This window comes from Ptychodera flava, chromosome 21 (assembly GCF_041260155.1).
Source record: "Ptychodera flava strain L36383 chromosome 21, AS_Pfla_20210202, whole genome shotgun sequence".
Taxonomy (NCBI): domain Eukaryota; kingdom Metazoa; phylum Hemichordata; class Enteropneusta; family Ptychoderidae; genus Ptychodera; species Ptychodera flava.
Genome location: NC_091948.1, coordinates 16,789,793 through 16,809,205, shown reverse-complemented (window position 1 = coordinate 16,809,205; position 19,413 = coordinate 16,789,793). Strand labels below are relative to the sequence as shown.

At 35.4% G+C, this 19,413-nt stretch overlaps 1 protein-coding gene across 8 annotated transcripts in view; it reads right to left on the bottom strand.

Moving 5' to 3' along the window:
- LOC139121571 (GRAM domain-containing protein 2B-like) overlaps positions 1-19,413 on the bottom strand; it is a 105,728-nt gene that overhangs the window by 31,788 nt on the left and 54,527 nt on the right. For all 8 annotated transcript variants that reach the window (XM_070686585.1, XM_070686587.1, XM_070686586.1 and 5 more), the window contains 4 exons: positions 9,298-9,363; positions 5,839-5,988; positions 1,567-1,624; positions 830-896 (listed from right to left, as the gene is read on the bottom strand). In XM_070686585.1, coding sequence (XP_070542686.1) covers positions 830-896; positions 1,567-1,624; positions 5,839-5,988; positions 9,298-9,363 — 341 coding nt within the window. The remainder of the gene's footprint in view (positions 1-829; positions 897-1,566; positions 1,625-5,838; positions 5,989-9,297; positions 9,364-19,413) is intronic.

Genomic DNA, 19,413 nt, shown 5'->3' with positions numbered 1-19,413 from the left:
AACCGTGATTTCAGTGACTTCAGAAACACGTAAAATGCCAAAGGCTTTTTTATACAGTATTCCGATACATCAATCTACCTTTATGTCACATGCACAGTAGGTGAGTTATCGTGATACAGGTCACAGTACAGGAAGCTTTCATAAAATATAACTTCCTGTTTTATTCTTTGATTTGTAATATTAAAATCAAAATGTTCCATTCCATTTTTACAATAAATTTAAAATGTCTTATAAAAAAATAGAAAGAGCAAGTGAAGACACAAGTGAAGTGAATGGAATCACAGGTTTGGATATCAACAAAACGCCTAGGGTGTGCTATGGGCCCGTAGCAATGTAATCTTATCCCACGCCCTACCTCAAATGACTCCTTAGTTTACTGATGATTAATATGAAACACTGTCTCCACTAGTAAGTCTCTAGCAAACAGGTTATTAATGTGAAACACTGTCTGTGTCCACTAATAACTCCCTAGGTTACCAGTGTTTAATGTGACACACTGTCCATGTCCACTAATAACTCCCTAGGTTACCAGTGTTTAATGTGAAACACTGTCCGTGTCCACTAATAACTCCCTAGCTTACCAGTATTTAATGTGAAACACTGTCTGTGTCCACAAATAAAGTTACCAGTGATTAATGTGAAACACTGTCTGTGTCCACTAATAACTCCCTAGGTTACCAGTGATTAATGTGAAACACTGTCTGTGACCACCAATAACTCCCTGGGTTATCAGTGATTAATGTGAAACACTGTCTGTGACCACTAAACTTCATTCTTGTTAAAGAAAACAATCAGTACCGTATATTTATGAAGGGAAAGTCATGCTTACTGGTTATTGCGTATTCTTCCTGCGGAATATGTTTGAAGAGTTTATGAAAGTGTCTATTCCGACTGTCCTGTGGGATAATAAAATCATTAAAAAAAGACAATCAGGAAAAAACATGGCAGAAAATTTGACCTATTGAAAATGGCAGATGGAGAGGAGGGGGTAAACACAATGAAAGCAATTGTCAAATCCAAAGTTTGTTCATCAGCATTTCTGAATTTGAATTAGCCACTTTTTGGGGTTTTTTTTCATAAATGTAGGTAATGGACAAGTCATCACTCAGGCAAATCCTTGTGACGGTCAATTTACCATTGAAAACTTCAAACTTTGTACATGTCATGCTGGAATGATCAATAAAACTTTGTATTTGTGAGAGTGATAGACCTCTCAGCGTAAACAAGTATGAATGTTTCTCACAAACTAGGAATTACAGACATACAAGTAGGACATGAACCCGGGCACATGAAGTTTAATACAGCCCACAGTGCTGCTGCAATGTCTGGTGTAATTACTGCTTCATTACAATTTTACTCAGTGCTGCCATATATCAGTGTGATCTAATAATGTTTCATGACAGAGTGATTACATTTGTAGAAAATAAATGTGTTTGTCTACATTCCCACGGAAATCTTCAGTAATTCAGCACAGAAAATTGAAGGATTGATGTAAAATTTCTCGGGCCTTAACAAAAACGATTTTTCTAAGAAGAATAGCCACCATGATACTCTTTCATTACTTACGTCAATTTTTGATATTGCACCATTCAAGATATCTGTGACACCACCAAAAGATTTGGACCTGGAAAAACAAAACAGAAAAAAAACAACATTTGGAGCAAAACGGCGTAGCATAGGTGTCAATAATAAACTACTCACAGTAAAAGAGACACTTAATGTGATCAATGATGTTACATCATTTCGTTTCCCATGGCAACATCTTCCGTTGTTACCATAGGTACTATTCATTGACATTCATGGTGGCAGAATTTTTTTTTTCCTGCAGTAAGTATTCATTGGTGTTTGCACAGTTGACACTGAAAAACGGTGAAGTATGTATGTTTTCAAAAAGTACACAGAGAAGTTCTCATTAAATATTAATTTAAAAGTAGTATTTAAATTAGAAATAAATGTCATTCCAAGTTTCAGCTTTCCAAACCATTTTGATGCTTGATAGAAATATTGTTTTCGACCGTAGTGAAAATAAAATGTATATTGTCAGGTCATTTTAAGTGTTTCCAGCATGACAGAACAAGGACTGAGTTGTGGTCTCTAAATGTGGTTTCTGAAATTAATGCGTATTTCAGGGTTAATGCAAAACTCAATAAACTATTACATGCATTGAACTCTCCAAGCTGTTGTTACTACAGAATCCACAATTAACAGTTCAATATTGGCACGGAAAATCAACCCTGTATGACGTTGAAATATGAAATTCATGCCCTCACAGAGAAAGACAACCTCACTATTGATTAAAAATTACCGGAAATTCAAAACCAGTTTTGAGCAGAAACTCTACAAAGTCATAAATCAGCACTTTTAAAGCAAACAGAACGATGGAATGTCATTATAAATTATACTGAATAATACACTGTACAAAATCTCCAATTGCATTTTGATGATTAAAACTTCTCCATCTTACTGTATTACGGTATGTGTAACAGACAGATTGATTAAAATCTATCAAAGTCAGCTCACAATGCCACAAATCAAATAATCTGCAAGCATACAGCATTTGGTTACAATTCCTAATTTTAGTAGACTTTACTTGCATGAGACGATATGCCATACTTCAACCTTGGGGATAGTCTGTATACAATGTACATTGGATCTCTACTGTGGTCAAAATATTCTAAATTACCGGTACACTCCAGATCATAAAGAGTAAATTCTGTCTCCTCTTTTGACAAATATTCTATCAAAGACTACCTATCTTACCAACTGGACGTCAAACAATTATCTTTCAAAGGTTAACAATGTAATATTCATGTGATAATACATTCAAGATAAAATATAATGAGAGCTGACTGAAGGAATTGTTATTATCTCTTCACTGTGGCCCAATTTTTGAGTGTTGCTGTAAACTACTGCTATTAAAAGAATAAAACTTGACAAAAAATACAGATATATCAGAAAACACTACTTTTTGCTGGATATATTCCAATATTTACGTCCAACACATGTTCTGCTCATGTTGATGGAGATTATGGTTATAGTACATGCCTTCAAAAATACCATCGAAAGGTGTTTTCATTATTGTCACATGGTGATGGTGATTTCTCTCAGAAGCAGCATTTTGGTACCAATGAAAGAAGCATTCTTATTGGTGTACTAAACTGTGACTAATATGCAAATTTATGCTAATTTAAACAAGCGACCTAGCGGCCGATATAGCTCCGCTGTGTTTATGTAAAGAATAACTATTTTTTACACGTGTTGATGAAGAAGGTGGAAATCTTTGATAGCTCAATGCAGAGGCCAGAAAAAAGTGGCTAAAATAAGCTGCAAAAATACACAATAGAAGATTTCATTGAACTTTGAATATATGACATCGGATCATCCCTAAGAACATGTCAACCAAAGCTATCTGATGAGTAGTTTTTTGAGAATAAAATTTTCTGACCAAAAATGGCAACAATTGCCCCAAAAAATGAAATTGCAGATTTCATCATAATTTCAAGAGATCAAATTTAGTTCATAACTTCATCTATAGAAACCTGTATACCAAATTTCAAAGCTGTTAGACCAGTACTTTTTTTAAGAAACACATTTTTTGACCAAAAATGGGAAAAATTGCCCCAAAAATTCAAATTGCAGATTTCATCATTATTTTTTAATAAATATCATTTAGTTCATCTATAGAAACCGGTATACCAAATTTCAAAGCTATCGGATGAGTAGTTTTGGAAATACACGTTTTGACCAAAAATGGCAAAAATTGCCCCCAAAATACAAAATTACAGATTTCATCAGAAATTCATTATATATTACTGAACTCATCTGTAGAAACCTGTATACCAAATTTCAAAGCTATCAGACCAGTAATTTTTGAGAAACACATTTTTTGACCAAAAATGGCAAAAATTGCCCCAAAATTACAAAATTGCAGATTTCATCATAATTTCAACAAATATCATTAAGGTGATCTGTAAAAACCTCTATACCCAATTGCAAAGCTATCAGATGAGTAGTTTTGGAAATACATATTTTTTGACCAAAATTGGCAAAAATTGCCCCAAAAATACAAAATTGCAGATTTGATCACAATTTCAATAAATATCATGTAGTTTATCTGTAGGAACCTGTACACCAAATTTCAAAGCTATCAGATAAATAATTTTGGAAATACACATTTTTTGACCAAAAATGGCAAAAATTGCCCCAAAAATACAAAATTTCAGATTTCATCAGAAATTCAATATATATTACTCAGTTCATCTATAGAAACGTGTATACCAAATTTCAAAACTATTAGACCAGTACTTTTTGAGAAATACATTTTTTGACCAAAAATGGCAAAAATTGCCTTAAAAATGCAAATTTGCATATTTCTGCACAATTTGAACAAATCTGAAATAGATCATCCCTAGGGACATATGTACCAAATATCAAAGCTATCTGACAGGCAGTTTTGAAGAAGAAGATTTTTAAAGATTTTTTTACAAAAAATGACAAAAATTGCCTTAAAAATACAAATATGCAAATTTCACCACGATTTGAACAAATCTGACTGAAATCACCCTAAGAAAACTGCATGTCAAATTTCAAAGCAATGGGACAAGCGGTTTCAGAGAAGATTTTTTTACCAAAAACACCAAAAATTGCCCCAAAAATACAAATATGCAAATTTCACCACGATTTGAACAGACTTAAGTGAGGTCACCCCAAGTGAACTGCATATAAAATTTCAAAGCAATTGGACTTGCAGTTTCAGAGGAGAAGGCAATTGTTGAGGGACGACGACGACGACGACGACGACGGACGACGGACGACGACCGATGACGACGGAAAATCAACCTATTTGATAAGCTCCGCATCGCTGACAGCGGAGCTAAAAAATCTACATCATGGAACCCTTGGGTAGGTATCTTGCTGATATCTACTACTGATGACAGCGTGCTCGGAAGATTTTATCTGATTGGTCAATTGTCACTATTCATAGCAACTTAGGGAGTCTTTTTGTGTTATTTAAAGGGGAAGTTCACCAAGGATGATTTTTACATATGTGGTAGCTCTGTGGATTATTTACCCAGGAAAAACCATTTTCACCAATTTAATAACTCGCGCGATTTTTTACAAAAAACGAAGAAAATAGCACAGGAATTTGCCCATGTAATTTGAATCATGGGAAAAAAGCTCCAAGCTTGGAGCTTGCATCATGTGATATGGAAGGGACCATCTTCGGACGGGTATGGCCCCAATATTGTCCACTCACAGTAACACAGTAGCAAACAGCAAAATCTGACAATGGACACAAAATCTGACAGTGGACAGTTTATTATAAGTGATTCATCGTTTATGCAAGGATACTCAGTATAAACAAAAGTTCTGTAGATACGCACAGCCTGGTTTAAGCATGGGTGAGTGGACAATGCCATACCCATTGGAAAATGGTCCCTTCCATATCACATTATGCAAGCTCCAAACTGGGCGCTTTTTCTCATGATTCAAATTACATGGGCAACTTCCTGTACTATTTTTATCGGTTTTTGTAAAAAATCGCGCGAGTTATAAATGGCTACAATAGTTTTTCCGGGGTAAGTGACCACAAAGCTAGCACATATGTAAAAACCATCCTTGGTGAACTTCCCCTTTAATTATAATGGTACGATTCAGCCATCCCATTGGATATCAGCTTCCGAGATACTGCACATCAGCCTGATATCTATGTAAGACTATTTAAATATGCTATTCCCTGCTTATAAATCAACTCACCCTGTCAAAAACAATGGGCGTACACGGTCACCAAAGTCTGCTGGCTAAAGACGAATGAAACCTCCAGAAATAGCGACTTACCTGCCAACCTTTTTCCGTCTTCCTGATTTCTTCATAAGAGCTGATTTGTGTGACAGATTATTGTTTTCAAGATTGTCTTCATTAGTACCATCGCAGTCGGCAAAACTGTTGCCAACCTTTTCTGATTTGGGAGATTCAATGGCATCGTTACTGTATCAGCAAAAGAGTAGAGGATAGGAGACTGGTTATTACCAATGGCGGATACGTCTAAGCAGCCAGCATCCAGCTGATACACACTGCCTAAGTACATGTATATGTCTGTGCGGAAACATGTTGAAATTGAATCGCAATAATCAAGTAGCCCTTTACATACTTAATCAGTTTCCACGTTTCTGGTCATTGTTAACATCTGTACACTGGTGGGTTTTTTTTTAAACCTTCACGGACACCTAAGTATTACTGGTACTCAACGTATGCCATCAGCGTTCTAAAGTCTCTTATGAAAGACGTCAATGCAATGAGATTACAACAATGATTCTATACATGACAATATGAAAATTCAATGCTGAGCTTAATTCAAGTATGTCTATTTTTCATGCCTGGCACGAACTCCTATTCACCTGATCTTCAAGGATGAATTAAAATAATTGATTTTAATTTTTAAAAGTGACAACCACATGATGCTTAGTCAGAAGGTTTGATATGTTTTAACATGGTGATCTCTGATGAATAGCGCTGATCGCAAATGTCATTTGTCTTTCATTAATATGCAAAAAATAAATATTTAACCACACTTTCCGCACGAATGATGAAAAGAAAACCTGCTAGTGTCACAATGGATAATAAAAATAACACTAATTTATGGCTCAGACTACAAGCTGCAACAAAAGCCACCCATGCAACAATAAAATTTGTCTGAATTTTTTCCAATGTCAAGCGCGTGCAGCTGTATTTAGTAACATAGCTGAAATTGCAAAAGTGCTATTGACCGAGCCCTCCTAAATAATAATGGTCAGAATCTTCTAGGGTTTTATTGTGAGGTTGATTTACTAGCAATGACAGAGTCAGCTGTAGAGATTATGTAATTTTTTTTCGTCTACAGTATTATGATTTCATATACATGTATGCCATGGAGTTTCAGTTTGACTTTCTGTGACCAAAAGTACATGTGAAACAGCATCTGTTGACTATCAAAAGAAGAAACAGTATTTATGTGAAAGGGTATAGTAATGTACACCAAATTAAACCAATGTTCAGAATTTAAGCAATTCAAGATGGACAGAAATACTGCACACTTTGTTTGCATGATCATCTATGCTGCAGACTACAATATCAAACGTTCAACCTTCCTGAAACATTTTTTTAATTCAAAAACAGTCACTACCTACTCACATGAAATAATGTGATTATCTTCACTTGATTATGAAGTAACATTTTTCACAAAATTTACAGCATTTTGAATTATCACATAGCTCTATAGTTGCATATGTTGTCAAAATTTGTAGATGTAAAATTTGAAACAGCAATTAATTGATGAGATTGATAACCACAAATCTTTGGTCTGGTTTTCAGCAATCTGAAAGCAATACCCGCCAGGCATTCACATATGTTTCTGATTTACTTCCACAGAGGAGAGATAAAAACAGGGTCTCAATACAGAAACTATGAACCATCTGTTGGCCTCTCAACTAGAAGGTTGGTGCAAGTAACGCAGGGATTGCCTATCAATTAAATTAGCCTTGGGATCCAATATGGTCGGCAATTGTTCCGAGTCCTGTTGAATGTAAAACACTGGAATTTGATTCTCACTGTTCCCAGATACACAGATGACTGTACCTGGATATTGTTGCAGCAATCCCGACCTGATCCACAAATTCAATTTCCCTGCAGTTTACAGTATTTTGATTATTCCGTAACTTCATTATCAGGTTCTCATGCTTGCAGTCTGTCAAATTCATTACAGTTTTTCTGACCTTCATTGTTGCTTATGCTATGTGCAAAAATTGCTCAAAATCACAGTGCTTGATTCCACTGTGCAGCTATCTCCATGGTAACCGCGGAAAGTATCATACACAACATAATGGTCACATAAACTGTTTGACAGCAAACCATTAAAACGCACATTAATGGGATTTCTTGTTGGATTTTTGACCATGTAAGTCTTGTTCAAGGCTTTATAGCTATAATGGGAATGTAATGGAACACACAGAAGGTACATAAATCTGTCACTGAGCTGACAATTTATAGTACGTACACAATGTCAACTACATGTGCGAAGTTTTGTTTCAATCCACTGTCTATTAGCAAAATTGATGCTAACGTTTGGGCAAAATAAAAAATTGTGTGTTTCCGGTAACATGTGTCTGAAAATTAGAGTAGGTAGGTCGGAGAAATTTGTTTTTCTTTTCTTTTTGTTAGCTGAAAGCTATAAAATGCTGTAAAATTTAGAGACTATACTCAAAACTTTTGAAAATGCAAAAAAATGTCTAGGGTTGGAGAGTGGTATTTCTAGCGTTAAACAAGTTACAAGAAACACTCATATTTTTTCGTTTGGCCTAATAAAAGTAAATTGAAATTCAAGGATTTGAAACTTAATATGATGTAAATACATTGTGTACATTGCGTACATGTATACCTAATTACATTTTGCAAGACAACCACAAGCATCACAATTTCCTTAACTTTTAATATCAACATAGTTTCTGTTCCACCATGTAAATATGATATGCTGGCAGTTCTACAGTTAATCCCTCATTTTATAGACTGCTTCATGGAATCCACTATTAAATGTAGACTCTCTATCTCCAAAATAAACCATTATTGTCTTCATGTGACTGTCATTTTGCCAACTGTTGCCACCAATGTGCAAGAGTCCATGCTAGAAACAAATGGACTTTGTAAGCATCTGATACCGTGTCATCGATTTTAATTAACTCTTACAAAATTTAGATAGCAGTTGTTTGACCTCTATTGTTTCAGCAACTCAACCGCCATGGTAACTGGTGACATGCTGCAGATGGTGGGGCATCATACCTTATTTTAATTATAGGATGATACTGGTAGTGGTTGTGATACTTATACCGTATACATGTACTTATCAAAAATATAAAAATTTGTGTAAAATAACTCAGACTTGCAGAATATACATTTCTTGGTAAACCTAAATACTAACCTATGGATTATTTACACCTACAGGTGTATGGTGGTGATTCATATAATTGGACAATATTGCGAAAAGTACAGGTTTTAGAAAGTAGTGCAAAGATTTCGGGAACTGTGCAATGTATGAAATGAATTAAAAGGGATTTAGTTGAGGTTTAGGGAAGGGTTTTGGGGAGGGGTTGGGTAAGGGAGGGGAGGTGATACTGTGGTTATGGTCAGGAAACACCTGTTATTGCAAATGTGAAGGGTATAATTGCTGTGATTCAAAAATGAGAACCATGACTGGATACCCAGTCAGAAAACCTGACAAAAAAGAATATTAAAAAATATTCTGTATATGGTGAAAGAAATGCTCACCTTGACCCACTTTTTTCTGATGATAGTGATGACCTTGTACTTTTACTGCTAAATGCTCCAGCCACCCTACAGAGAAAAAAAGAAGAAGAATATTTAAAGGTTAACATTGTCACAACTACGCACACCCTGTCCTTACACAACACTCCAGTTAAGGCTGTGAAAAAAAATATAAAGTTTACCATAATATTGTTAGACTAAGTATTGATGTACAAATACATGTACCAATTAACCCCTTTTCCTAAGTAAAGTTTACTTTAAGTACCAAACTGAATTCAATTCAAAGTCAGCTTGATATTCAAGAACTTCCAACTCAAACTTCCTTCCCTCAGCTTTACTTGATGTGATGCGTCATCTGTCCAGTGCAAATCAGTACAATACAGAAACTAGAAATTTGTTATAATATCAAGAATTACACAAACTATTGCCATTTGATAAGAATTGACTTTCTGCTGGTTCTTTTGACAGATGACATGAGTGGGTGGAAGCAACATTCAACAAAATTAAATTTTGTAGAAAAACTACCAGTATTTATACGGTAGTTACATGGCTTCTTGTCATTTTCCACAGAAATCGACAATCTGCATGTACATGATATGCTGGGTTTGGTGAATTGAAAAACGTGCCAACTACTACATATCAATATTAAATGCAGCTTTGATTGATTCGTACTTGGCGAAATAACATCTCTTCTTTAGAAAATGGATTTTCTGCTGACCTCGTATCATCACTTCCTCCCAGGTATATGTTGAAGAAACAATCTACAACATCCTGCTATAAAGATCGATGGATTAATAATCCAGTCTTTCAAAGTGTGTATGCCTATACGCTGATTTCAGCAAGTGTCACTGATCGATCACAGTTTTGTTCAGCAAGGTGCATCACCCTAACACAGAACCCGCAATAATTGCCACTGCTTTCCTTCAGGCACTGTGTAAGAAATGATGAGTTTCGCTCAGTGTATTTTTATATGATGAGTTTCGCTCAGTGTATTTTTATCAGACTGTTGCATGGATTGTTATGGTCCATCCTTAGAAGTTACACTTCTGGGCAGAAGACTTTATGGTCTGTGTGTTCATTCGATTCTGACGGCATACAGAGTGAGGTCAGTTGTGCCTCCAAGCCTCTGAATAATGACAAACACTGACTGTACCTGTCGCACGGAAAATACATACAGCAATGCACTCACATTCATAGTGCAATCGTATGTGTTTGAATTATACATCACTTTTTCACATTTCTCGTATTGACCAAACAACATGAACAGTACAGATTTCACCTTGGCGATCATTACTCGACATCACACAATATCTTGATCAACACCCAGGCCATGAGATCATTTCTGTAAGGGAATCTGACGAAAATAAGGTACATACTTTGAGAGTCAGTGATTACTTGTCGAGACCTTTTTAGCTGTCAATCACTTTGAAATCACCAAAACACCACAAAAATCAAGATGTGAATTCATTATGAAAGTTATTATAAACCTTTTCACAAAAAGTATCCACTCTTTTTGTATGGGAACTTTCACATTTTCAGCTGTTAGTGATAAGCCGTTACTTTCAATTCTTTTGGAGAGGTGAAAATGGGATATTAGAAAACTTTGATACAAGGACTACTTATCGAAACATCTGCTAAGGAGCATTTGCAAGACACTCTCATTACTTGACCTCAATCCTTGCTCTAAAAACACAGTTACATCTTAGTACGCTGTATTGTTTTCACTCAACTCTACTTTATATTCTAAGCATGCCCTGAATGCTTACTTTGGCAGACACAACAAGAATTTGCTGTCTTCCACTTTCAGGTCTAGCATGATCATCATGATTTAATTGAAGTGTAGGTAAGCATACACTACAAGGTACATGTCACCAGCCGCAAGATTTGCAATTGCTTTCGTCTCCAAAGTACCACTACATAAACTATGAATGATTTCTTTTAAAACATTTCTCCATCTAGCAAGTGAATTAATTAAAAGATGTACATGCATGGATATGATGAAAGGTATACAGTAAAACCTGTCTAAACTGAGCCGTTCAGGGACTGGGAAAATTGTTCTGTTTGGAGAGGTGCTTGCTTAATAGTCTGAAGTCCTTTTAACATAGAGTGCTATTGGAATGGGACTGGGAATAGGGTTCAGTTTAGACATATTTCCAGTTTAGACAGGGTTCGGTTTAGACAGGTTTCACTGTACTTGTATTCTATTCTCAGCTCCACTGGAAAGGTGTTTTTGCATTTAGGTCACTCTATGGCGATGGTAGCTACAGAATTCCAGCAAACACTAGTTCTTCCGATCACTCTCTCAAATATTTGACCATGAGCAGATAACTGTTTCATGAGTAAGGTATTGAGAATCGATACCAATCTTTTCTCTCTTGAGTGCAGATATAAAGAAGCTTTTAGGAGGTAATGCACAAGTACAAATCCGTACGTGAATTCAAAATAAGTGATTTTACTTGTCAATGTCCCGCAATGGAAATAAAACAGTCAATTGATTGGTACAGGGGCAGTTTGATGGATATTTAACAATACAGCTGCTCTATAATATTTCTTGATCAATGAATCGTCATAATGGCTCAAAAAACTCTATTTATTTTGTATTTTAATTTCAAAGACAGTGTTATTCCTGTACCATAAAATCAGAGTTACTGAAATCATTTCTTGACTTTACCAGTATTTCAAACCAGACCTGAAGAAACCATTTGATAATCATAGAGTACGTCTGAAGACAATATTGATGGTTGATCTTTGACAATAAAATGGTCTTAGGAAAATTGCCAGTCAGTGAAATTGTCATCATGTCAGATACTCGTGCAACTGACAATTTGACCAATAATCTGTCTCAATAGCAGCCAAGAAGCTTACGTTAGTATTTTCCCTAAAAATGACTGAAATGGCTCCACAAATCAAATATTTTGGTAATGGATATATCAGTCAAAAAGGCAAACATGATTAAAGTGTGCATTCTGGGAGGGTGTGTTGAAGGAGCTAATGTACAGAACTGGAACTGCTTTCAGCTGTATTGTAGTTACAAGCTACATAGAGAACTCCATCTTATTTGCATAATCGGATTTTTAAAAATGGCAAGTTTAAATTTTGCTGGATTTCTTTCTTTGCAAAGTACAACATTGCGTAAAGAAGTTATCACCACCATAAAGATAGACGTCTGTTACCACGACAGTCAACAGGTGAGTGTGCAGATTGTGTCACCAGTACATGGCCGTGGCAATACCCTATGGACTGTACTACAGCACTTCGATAACCTTAAAGACATTTCTCTGGGTCATTACACAGGGAGATAAGAATCCAGCAGAGTTTGCCATGTTATCAGAGATTTCAAAGGTAAAAGCTTTCACCGTATGGGGTCATATATAATGGTATTACACTCTGACAGCTATCTTCACCATAAATTCACACAAATCCCACGTGTCTACTGAACTCACATCGAACACTGGTCTACACCAATCAGGAACCCCTTGCAATCATTTCACACCCAAGACTGGTCTACACAAGGTGCAAACACCTTGCCAAATATTTCAAACCAAGCCGATTGCAACACAGAGCAAGTATGCATGCATGCATGCATGATTGACTGATTGAAGTTTGGCGGGAACTGATTTTCAGCAAAATTACTTTCATTTTATGACAAACAGGAGTATTAAAATTAATGTGCTAACCTGGGCCAGTAAAGTCTTACTTATCAGGGAAAGACAGCATTAATTCTGGCAGTACAACCAATAGTGCCAATACCATGCACTGAAAACTGATCAGTTTCAAATATTACCTTTCTACAATGTAATACATGTGTTGCTGCTGAACGTCTTTCCCATGTAAAACTGGGTAACATATAACTCGGTAGATGTTTGAAAATTTTTTGCTCAAGACAATTTTAAGGAGCTCTTTAAAAAAATCAAACAAGCGTTTTTCATTTCATCTTGCTGAACAAATTTACTGATAAATGATATTCTAGATTATACAGAAGAACATTTGAAGACAATTCTTCTTGAACACACCGTATACAGAAAATTATCAATTACAGATTTTCCCAAAATATCACATGAACGCAATATTCTTGTTATATTGTATTTCTTCAATGAGGTCTTGCTCTCGAGCATTGTCAAATTATCAGCATTTCTCAGATAAAAATAGTCTTTTAACAATTTCATTAAAAATGTAATTTCCAAACTAAACAATGACTGGGCAGTTTCATTTATCTTATTTGTTTTGGTCATAGTTCTTGTTTTTAATCAATAAATTATATGGATCCATACATACATGGAAATAAAAAAAAAAATAAAACCGTCTTTCAATACCAAACTCAATTGGTGTTTGCTGTTAGTTGTCCATGTTTTTTCAAGCCCGGAAGTAAAGATGATAAAATTGTCTCTGCGATAGCTGCTTCCTATAAGCTGAGACACTTGCCAAGACAAATAATTTATCCTTTAATTGAAAAGTTACAAAAACAGACACACTGATACATGCTAATCTCTGTACTTCCCAGGGTTCATTGTTTACGTAGAGCAAGGATAATCATTTCACATTATCTCACTTCAAAATACTCAACCTATCAATCTGTATGAAATTTTCCTCCAAAAGTCATTCATGAAGTAAATTCAACTATTTCAATAGACTTTGGATGAACACTTGCATTACTAATGTACCGGTATACATGAATGTAAACCCATCCACCGTATATGACAGAAATCCCGCCACTATAAATGACAGAAGTCCATCCACCATAAATGATAGGTTATTCACCATAAATGACAGAGAAGTCCATTCACCGTAAATGACAGAAATCCATCTGTACCATAAATGACAGCTCATTCACCATTAATAACAGAAGTCCATCTACCAGAAATGACAGGAAGTTCATCTACCAGAAATGACAGAAGTCCATCTATCATAAATGACAGCTCATTCACCATAAATGACAGAGAAGTCCGTCTACCAGAAATGATAGAAGTCCCATCTACCAGAAATGACAGAAGTCCATCTACCAGAAATGACAGAAGTCCATCTACCGTAAGTGACAGAAATCCATTCACCATAAATGACAGAAGTCTATCCACCATAAATGACAGAAGTCCATTTACCATAAATGACAGAAGTCCATCCACCATTAATGACAGAAGTCCATCTACCATAAATGACAGAAGTCCATCTACCATAAATGACAGAAATCCATTCACCATAAATGACAGAAGTCCATCCACCATTAATGACAGAAGTCCATCTACCATGAATGACAGAAGTCCATCCACCATTAATGACAGAAGTCCATCTACCATAAATGACAGAAGTCCATCTACCATAAATGACAGAAATCCATTCACCATAAATGACGGAAGTCTATCCACCATAAATGACAGAAGTCCATCTACCATAAATAACAGAAGTCTATCCACAATAAAGGACAGAAGTCAATCCACCATAAATGACAGCATTCTAGTTTGGTGCATGTATGATTGACAAGTCACTATCTAGCAATCCTTTAGCCAGACCCAGACAACTGCACTCTAGGAAATGAGGCTCTCATTTTTTATTTATTTTTTACATGTGATTAACTTCTCTATTCATTGCATACATGAATACAAATGGGTAACATATTCATTCTGTTGAACCACAAGGTAATCTTACATAAATATGGATACGACAAATATGTACTTTCAACAAGCAAAGAGCAAAAGACAATATACAGACACTGTTTTGCATATCATTTTTAGGTCCACAAAACTATGTCTTAGTGTTCAGTATTAAGGTGGTTGGAAATGCTATTTTTTCACCAATTCTTTTCTCAGAGTTAATGTCAAATTTCAAGTGTTAGAATCAAGATATTTAGTTCAAATTTTCAGGATAACTCCCTTAGTTAATATTTTCTCCAAAGAATATAAAAATTGTATATTTGCAGCCATGATTTTGAAATATGACACCAGTAAATATTTAAATTTAATTTTTCATATTTTTTTACATATTTGAATTTAATAATAATTGGATAGTATTAATATTACCAAATTAGTTATAAATATGTTGACACTATTTATTGTAAGATTTGTACGGCGGGATTTGTAAATAAAATTTGATTTTATGATTTTACATGGGTTTATATCAAAAAATTATTAAAAATTCTTTCAAATTTCAAAATGTGATTTTTCAAAAAGTACTTCAAATACAGGAAAATTGTGCCGTACAAATCTTATCTGTAACCTTGTTAATAGGCTGTAAAAATTCCATGTCCATATCTCATTTCAAAGTTGGATTAAATTGGTATACAATTATGTAGGAAAACTATTATTTTGTCAAAAATGTTGAAAACAAGCCATATTTGCACCCCTCTTTTGAAGTCATAGAGCAGTTTTTTTGGTAATCTCACTTTTGACACCTCTTTGACACTCAAAGAATCTAAAAATGCATTTACAATAGCAGTCACTCACTCTGAATGCCAGCATTGCCTTGTCAAACTTTCCTGAAAAACAGCAAACAATGACTTTCCCTTTTCAAACATTTTATTAAGAGCTAGGGGACCTCTACCATAGTTAATACACTAAGGACTCCCCAACTTCTTCTTATTTGGTCAGTTTTTCAGAAGTTTTAACAGGCTATAACTCTGCAATGCCTTTGTGCCCAAATGTCTAGTTTTTTTTATTCCACAGAGAATGTTGACTACTTTTATATTTTAATAGTTTTGTTGAAATTTATAACTGACGCTCTAGCCTTTCCAACCACCTTAAACCAATCCTGGCAACAAAGCCAGAATTAATTTTTCAAATACATCTATTATTTTCAAAACTGAATAGCCAGAATACATGCATATCACGCCAAACATGAAACACTTTTGAAAAAGGTTTCCTTACTTGAGTGCTCATTCTGAAGGAAAAACTGTGCAAGGAGTCACACAGCAGCAGTCTACGGAAATGACTATTATTTTTGATGGCATCGATGAATTATTGAAGCTCTGCATTAAACTACACAATAAGTAATTCCATATTCACAGGGACTTGTGGGATCAAAAATATCACAGGCCTTCTGAACCGACAGACAATTATGAAAAGTGATGCCGCTGACAATCTTTTCATCAGCAACGAATTATGGAAAGGTTATTGCTTTACATTACGACAAATGCCACTTTGGGTGATTGTCTTACACATTAGAAAATCTGTCAACGTTGTCTTTAGTAATTTCATGTATCTACCACATATTTTCACACAGACACACACACACACACACACAAGCACAAGTACATACCCCTATACTTCAAACACTAGCATTAGCATTGAAATTAAACATTTAAAAAAAATTAAAATTGCAGTCTATTTGAAACTCTTCAATGAACACACTAGTATTCATAGAAAGTGGATAGTTTATGATAGCAAAATTTAATATTAGGCCAGTCAAACTAATCAATAAATTGTTCCTCAGAATCATTGCTTCTACTTTAGCCAATTTGGAATTTTTTTATAAAATAGCAGCAAATATTTATTTCCGCATTTATTTCCGCATTGCAATTATAAGTGCTGTTAGTTAATCCCTCAAGTTTTCACTCCCATGGGACTTTGAATGAGTCTCTTGTAAAGAGTCTCAGCAGAAAGACCATTCATTCAATATGTTGAATAGCATTGAAGTACATGTCTATGGGCCACGTAGGCAGAGAGCAGAATTGCAGCCAACAAGTAACTGTGATTCAGGAATTTGTTCAATAGGTTACTGACATGTCATAAACGGTGCATCGGTTTGAAAGTCTAGTACACAGACAGCATAAATTAAAACTACCGGCCATGATGAAAAAATGCGTGGTTGTATCAATGTCAAAGCTCGGTTGGAGGTGTCCTTCTGTATTGAATTCAACATGAAGTTTGCCATGTTCAAATTGTGTTTTCTCCGGCGGTGTGTGCAGGCATTCAACTATCCAGGATAGGTCCTATACAATCAGCGTCTTTGTCCAGAAATGTGAGCACCTGCAGCAACTTCAAATTTGAATACTATGAAAATGATACATCAAAAATTTCAAGGATTCTCCTTGGCAACCTGTACGTACAGGAGTATCTATAGGGCATGATGGTCAGTTCTGAAATGTGCAATTGTTGAGTTTCTTGACTCAAGACAATGCTAGTCGCAGAACGAATGCTAGGTTCACATTCAGGCCAGTGATCAACTTTAGGCACAAGATTATGCTGAAGATGAGAAGAATTTGGTCTGTGTTCACACTGTCGAATCTCCCGCGTCGGAGTCATTTATCAGCCTTTGAGCTCATTACAGTTTACAATGACCGGCATTGAGAAGAGAAGACGTTCATCCTTTTCTCCCTCTTCATATGGTTTTTATGCTCAACACAAATGGATATAGCTTTTCTGTTGGACCTCTATGTTCATAAGGTGGACAGGATAGCGCTAGGAGATTCTACAGTGCTCTGTCCAAGGCTCTATCCTTGGACATACGTGTACTTTCAGCAAGGTTTTTTGCATGCTCACAAGAAAACTCCCTGCTCTAGGCAAAGTGCTACGGTGTCTGCGCTCAGGATGGACATAACCCTTTCACATACCGGTATACGATTTGGGCCTGTTCACAAATTTCTGTCGAATCAGAACCGACCCATCAGACACAACATAAATTAGGGCCAGGGCCAACATGGTGCAGTTATAATTTGTTTTGTTTTCAAACCAAAGCCAATTCAGAAGAGACCTAAAGTCTGTAGCACATACTTATTATTTTAAGTGTGTTATTTTTCTTAAAGCACACTTCACTGTGTCTCAGTGCTCTTTACAAGGCTAAACATGCACTGAGGAAAAGATAAAGATGAAAAATAAAATGTCTATCAGACAAATAAAAGTTTTGCAATAATCCTCAAAGAGGAGTGTTTCAACACTCTATGCTTAATTAAAAGAATTGATTGTGCAGTTTATGTGGGCATTAAAAGGGAAGTTCATTTCATAAAATCAGCTGCGACAGAAAAGGCACGGTAGCCGTAGTTTTTTGTCGTCTTGTTGGTGTCAAGCCTCAATGAAACTAATAGCATTGATCACGATTCCAGGTTTGTTACTAAATATACCTGTACGCGCGCGACTTTGGACAATGATACCTAAAATTCAGACAAATTTTGTTGTTGTATGCACAGTTGTTGTTGCAGCTTGTAGTCTGAGCCATAAATTCATATGAATTAGTGTGACTTTTAGTAGCCATTGTAACACTGGCAGATTTTGTTTTCGTCGTTTACGTGAAAAATGAAGACAAATATTCATTTATGCATATTAATGAGAAAAAGTGATGTCATTTGCGATCAGTGCTTTTTGTCCAATGAAGTAAGGGTACGACAAAGATAACAACAATGCTACTATCAGGTGATCAGTGAAATTAATATCATTACGTTACATCAACTTTGGGAACAAAAACAGCTGCAGCAACAAAGTTTTAAAACTTTTCAACGTCAAAAACAACTGGTATTGCTATTTTGTGATATAGTAGAAAAGTCTGTCTTTTTTATGAAGAAGATGAGAGGAAATATCGAGGAAACATCACAAATTTTTTCTAGCTTTGAGATGGATGTCTATTTCCTGATCTTTTAACATGCTCCATCAACCGTGAGGAAATGGCATGAACACTATCATTTTCACATTCCATGTTGACAGCTAGAAAATTTAATTCAACAACTATAAAACTTAATTGCTTGATATTTTGTGGTTTAATTTCATTTCCGAAGAAGAGGTTAATCTACGCACACATTAATGCCTATACAGATGTGCATTTTTCAATCTCTTTGACACGGAGAAAAAACTAAACAGCCAAATTTTATGATGTAGAATATATATATTAGTTAGCAAACTGACCAACTGGTATGAAAACTACTTTAATCATATATTTGAACTATGTCAAAAAAAGAGAAAATACTTAATGGGGGGATTGAAAGTAAATTTTACACACACAAGTATGTAACAGCTGTTTGTTGCCAAGCACCAAGCCAGCTGTTAGTTGCTATGCACTAGACAATGAATGGCACTGAAGGCCAACTGCATTTTGACATTGTTTAAAAATCAACAAATGATGAGGTTTCAGTTTCATTTATGCTATTCCCAGAATACAGAGGTTTTCAGTATTGCATTTAAATACTGCACATACGGTATATGC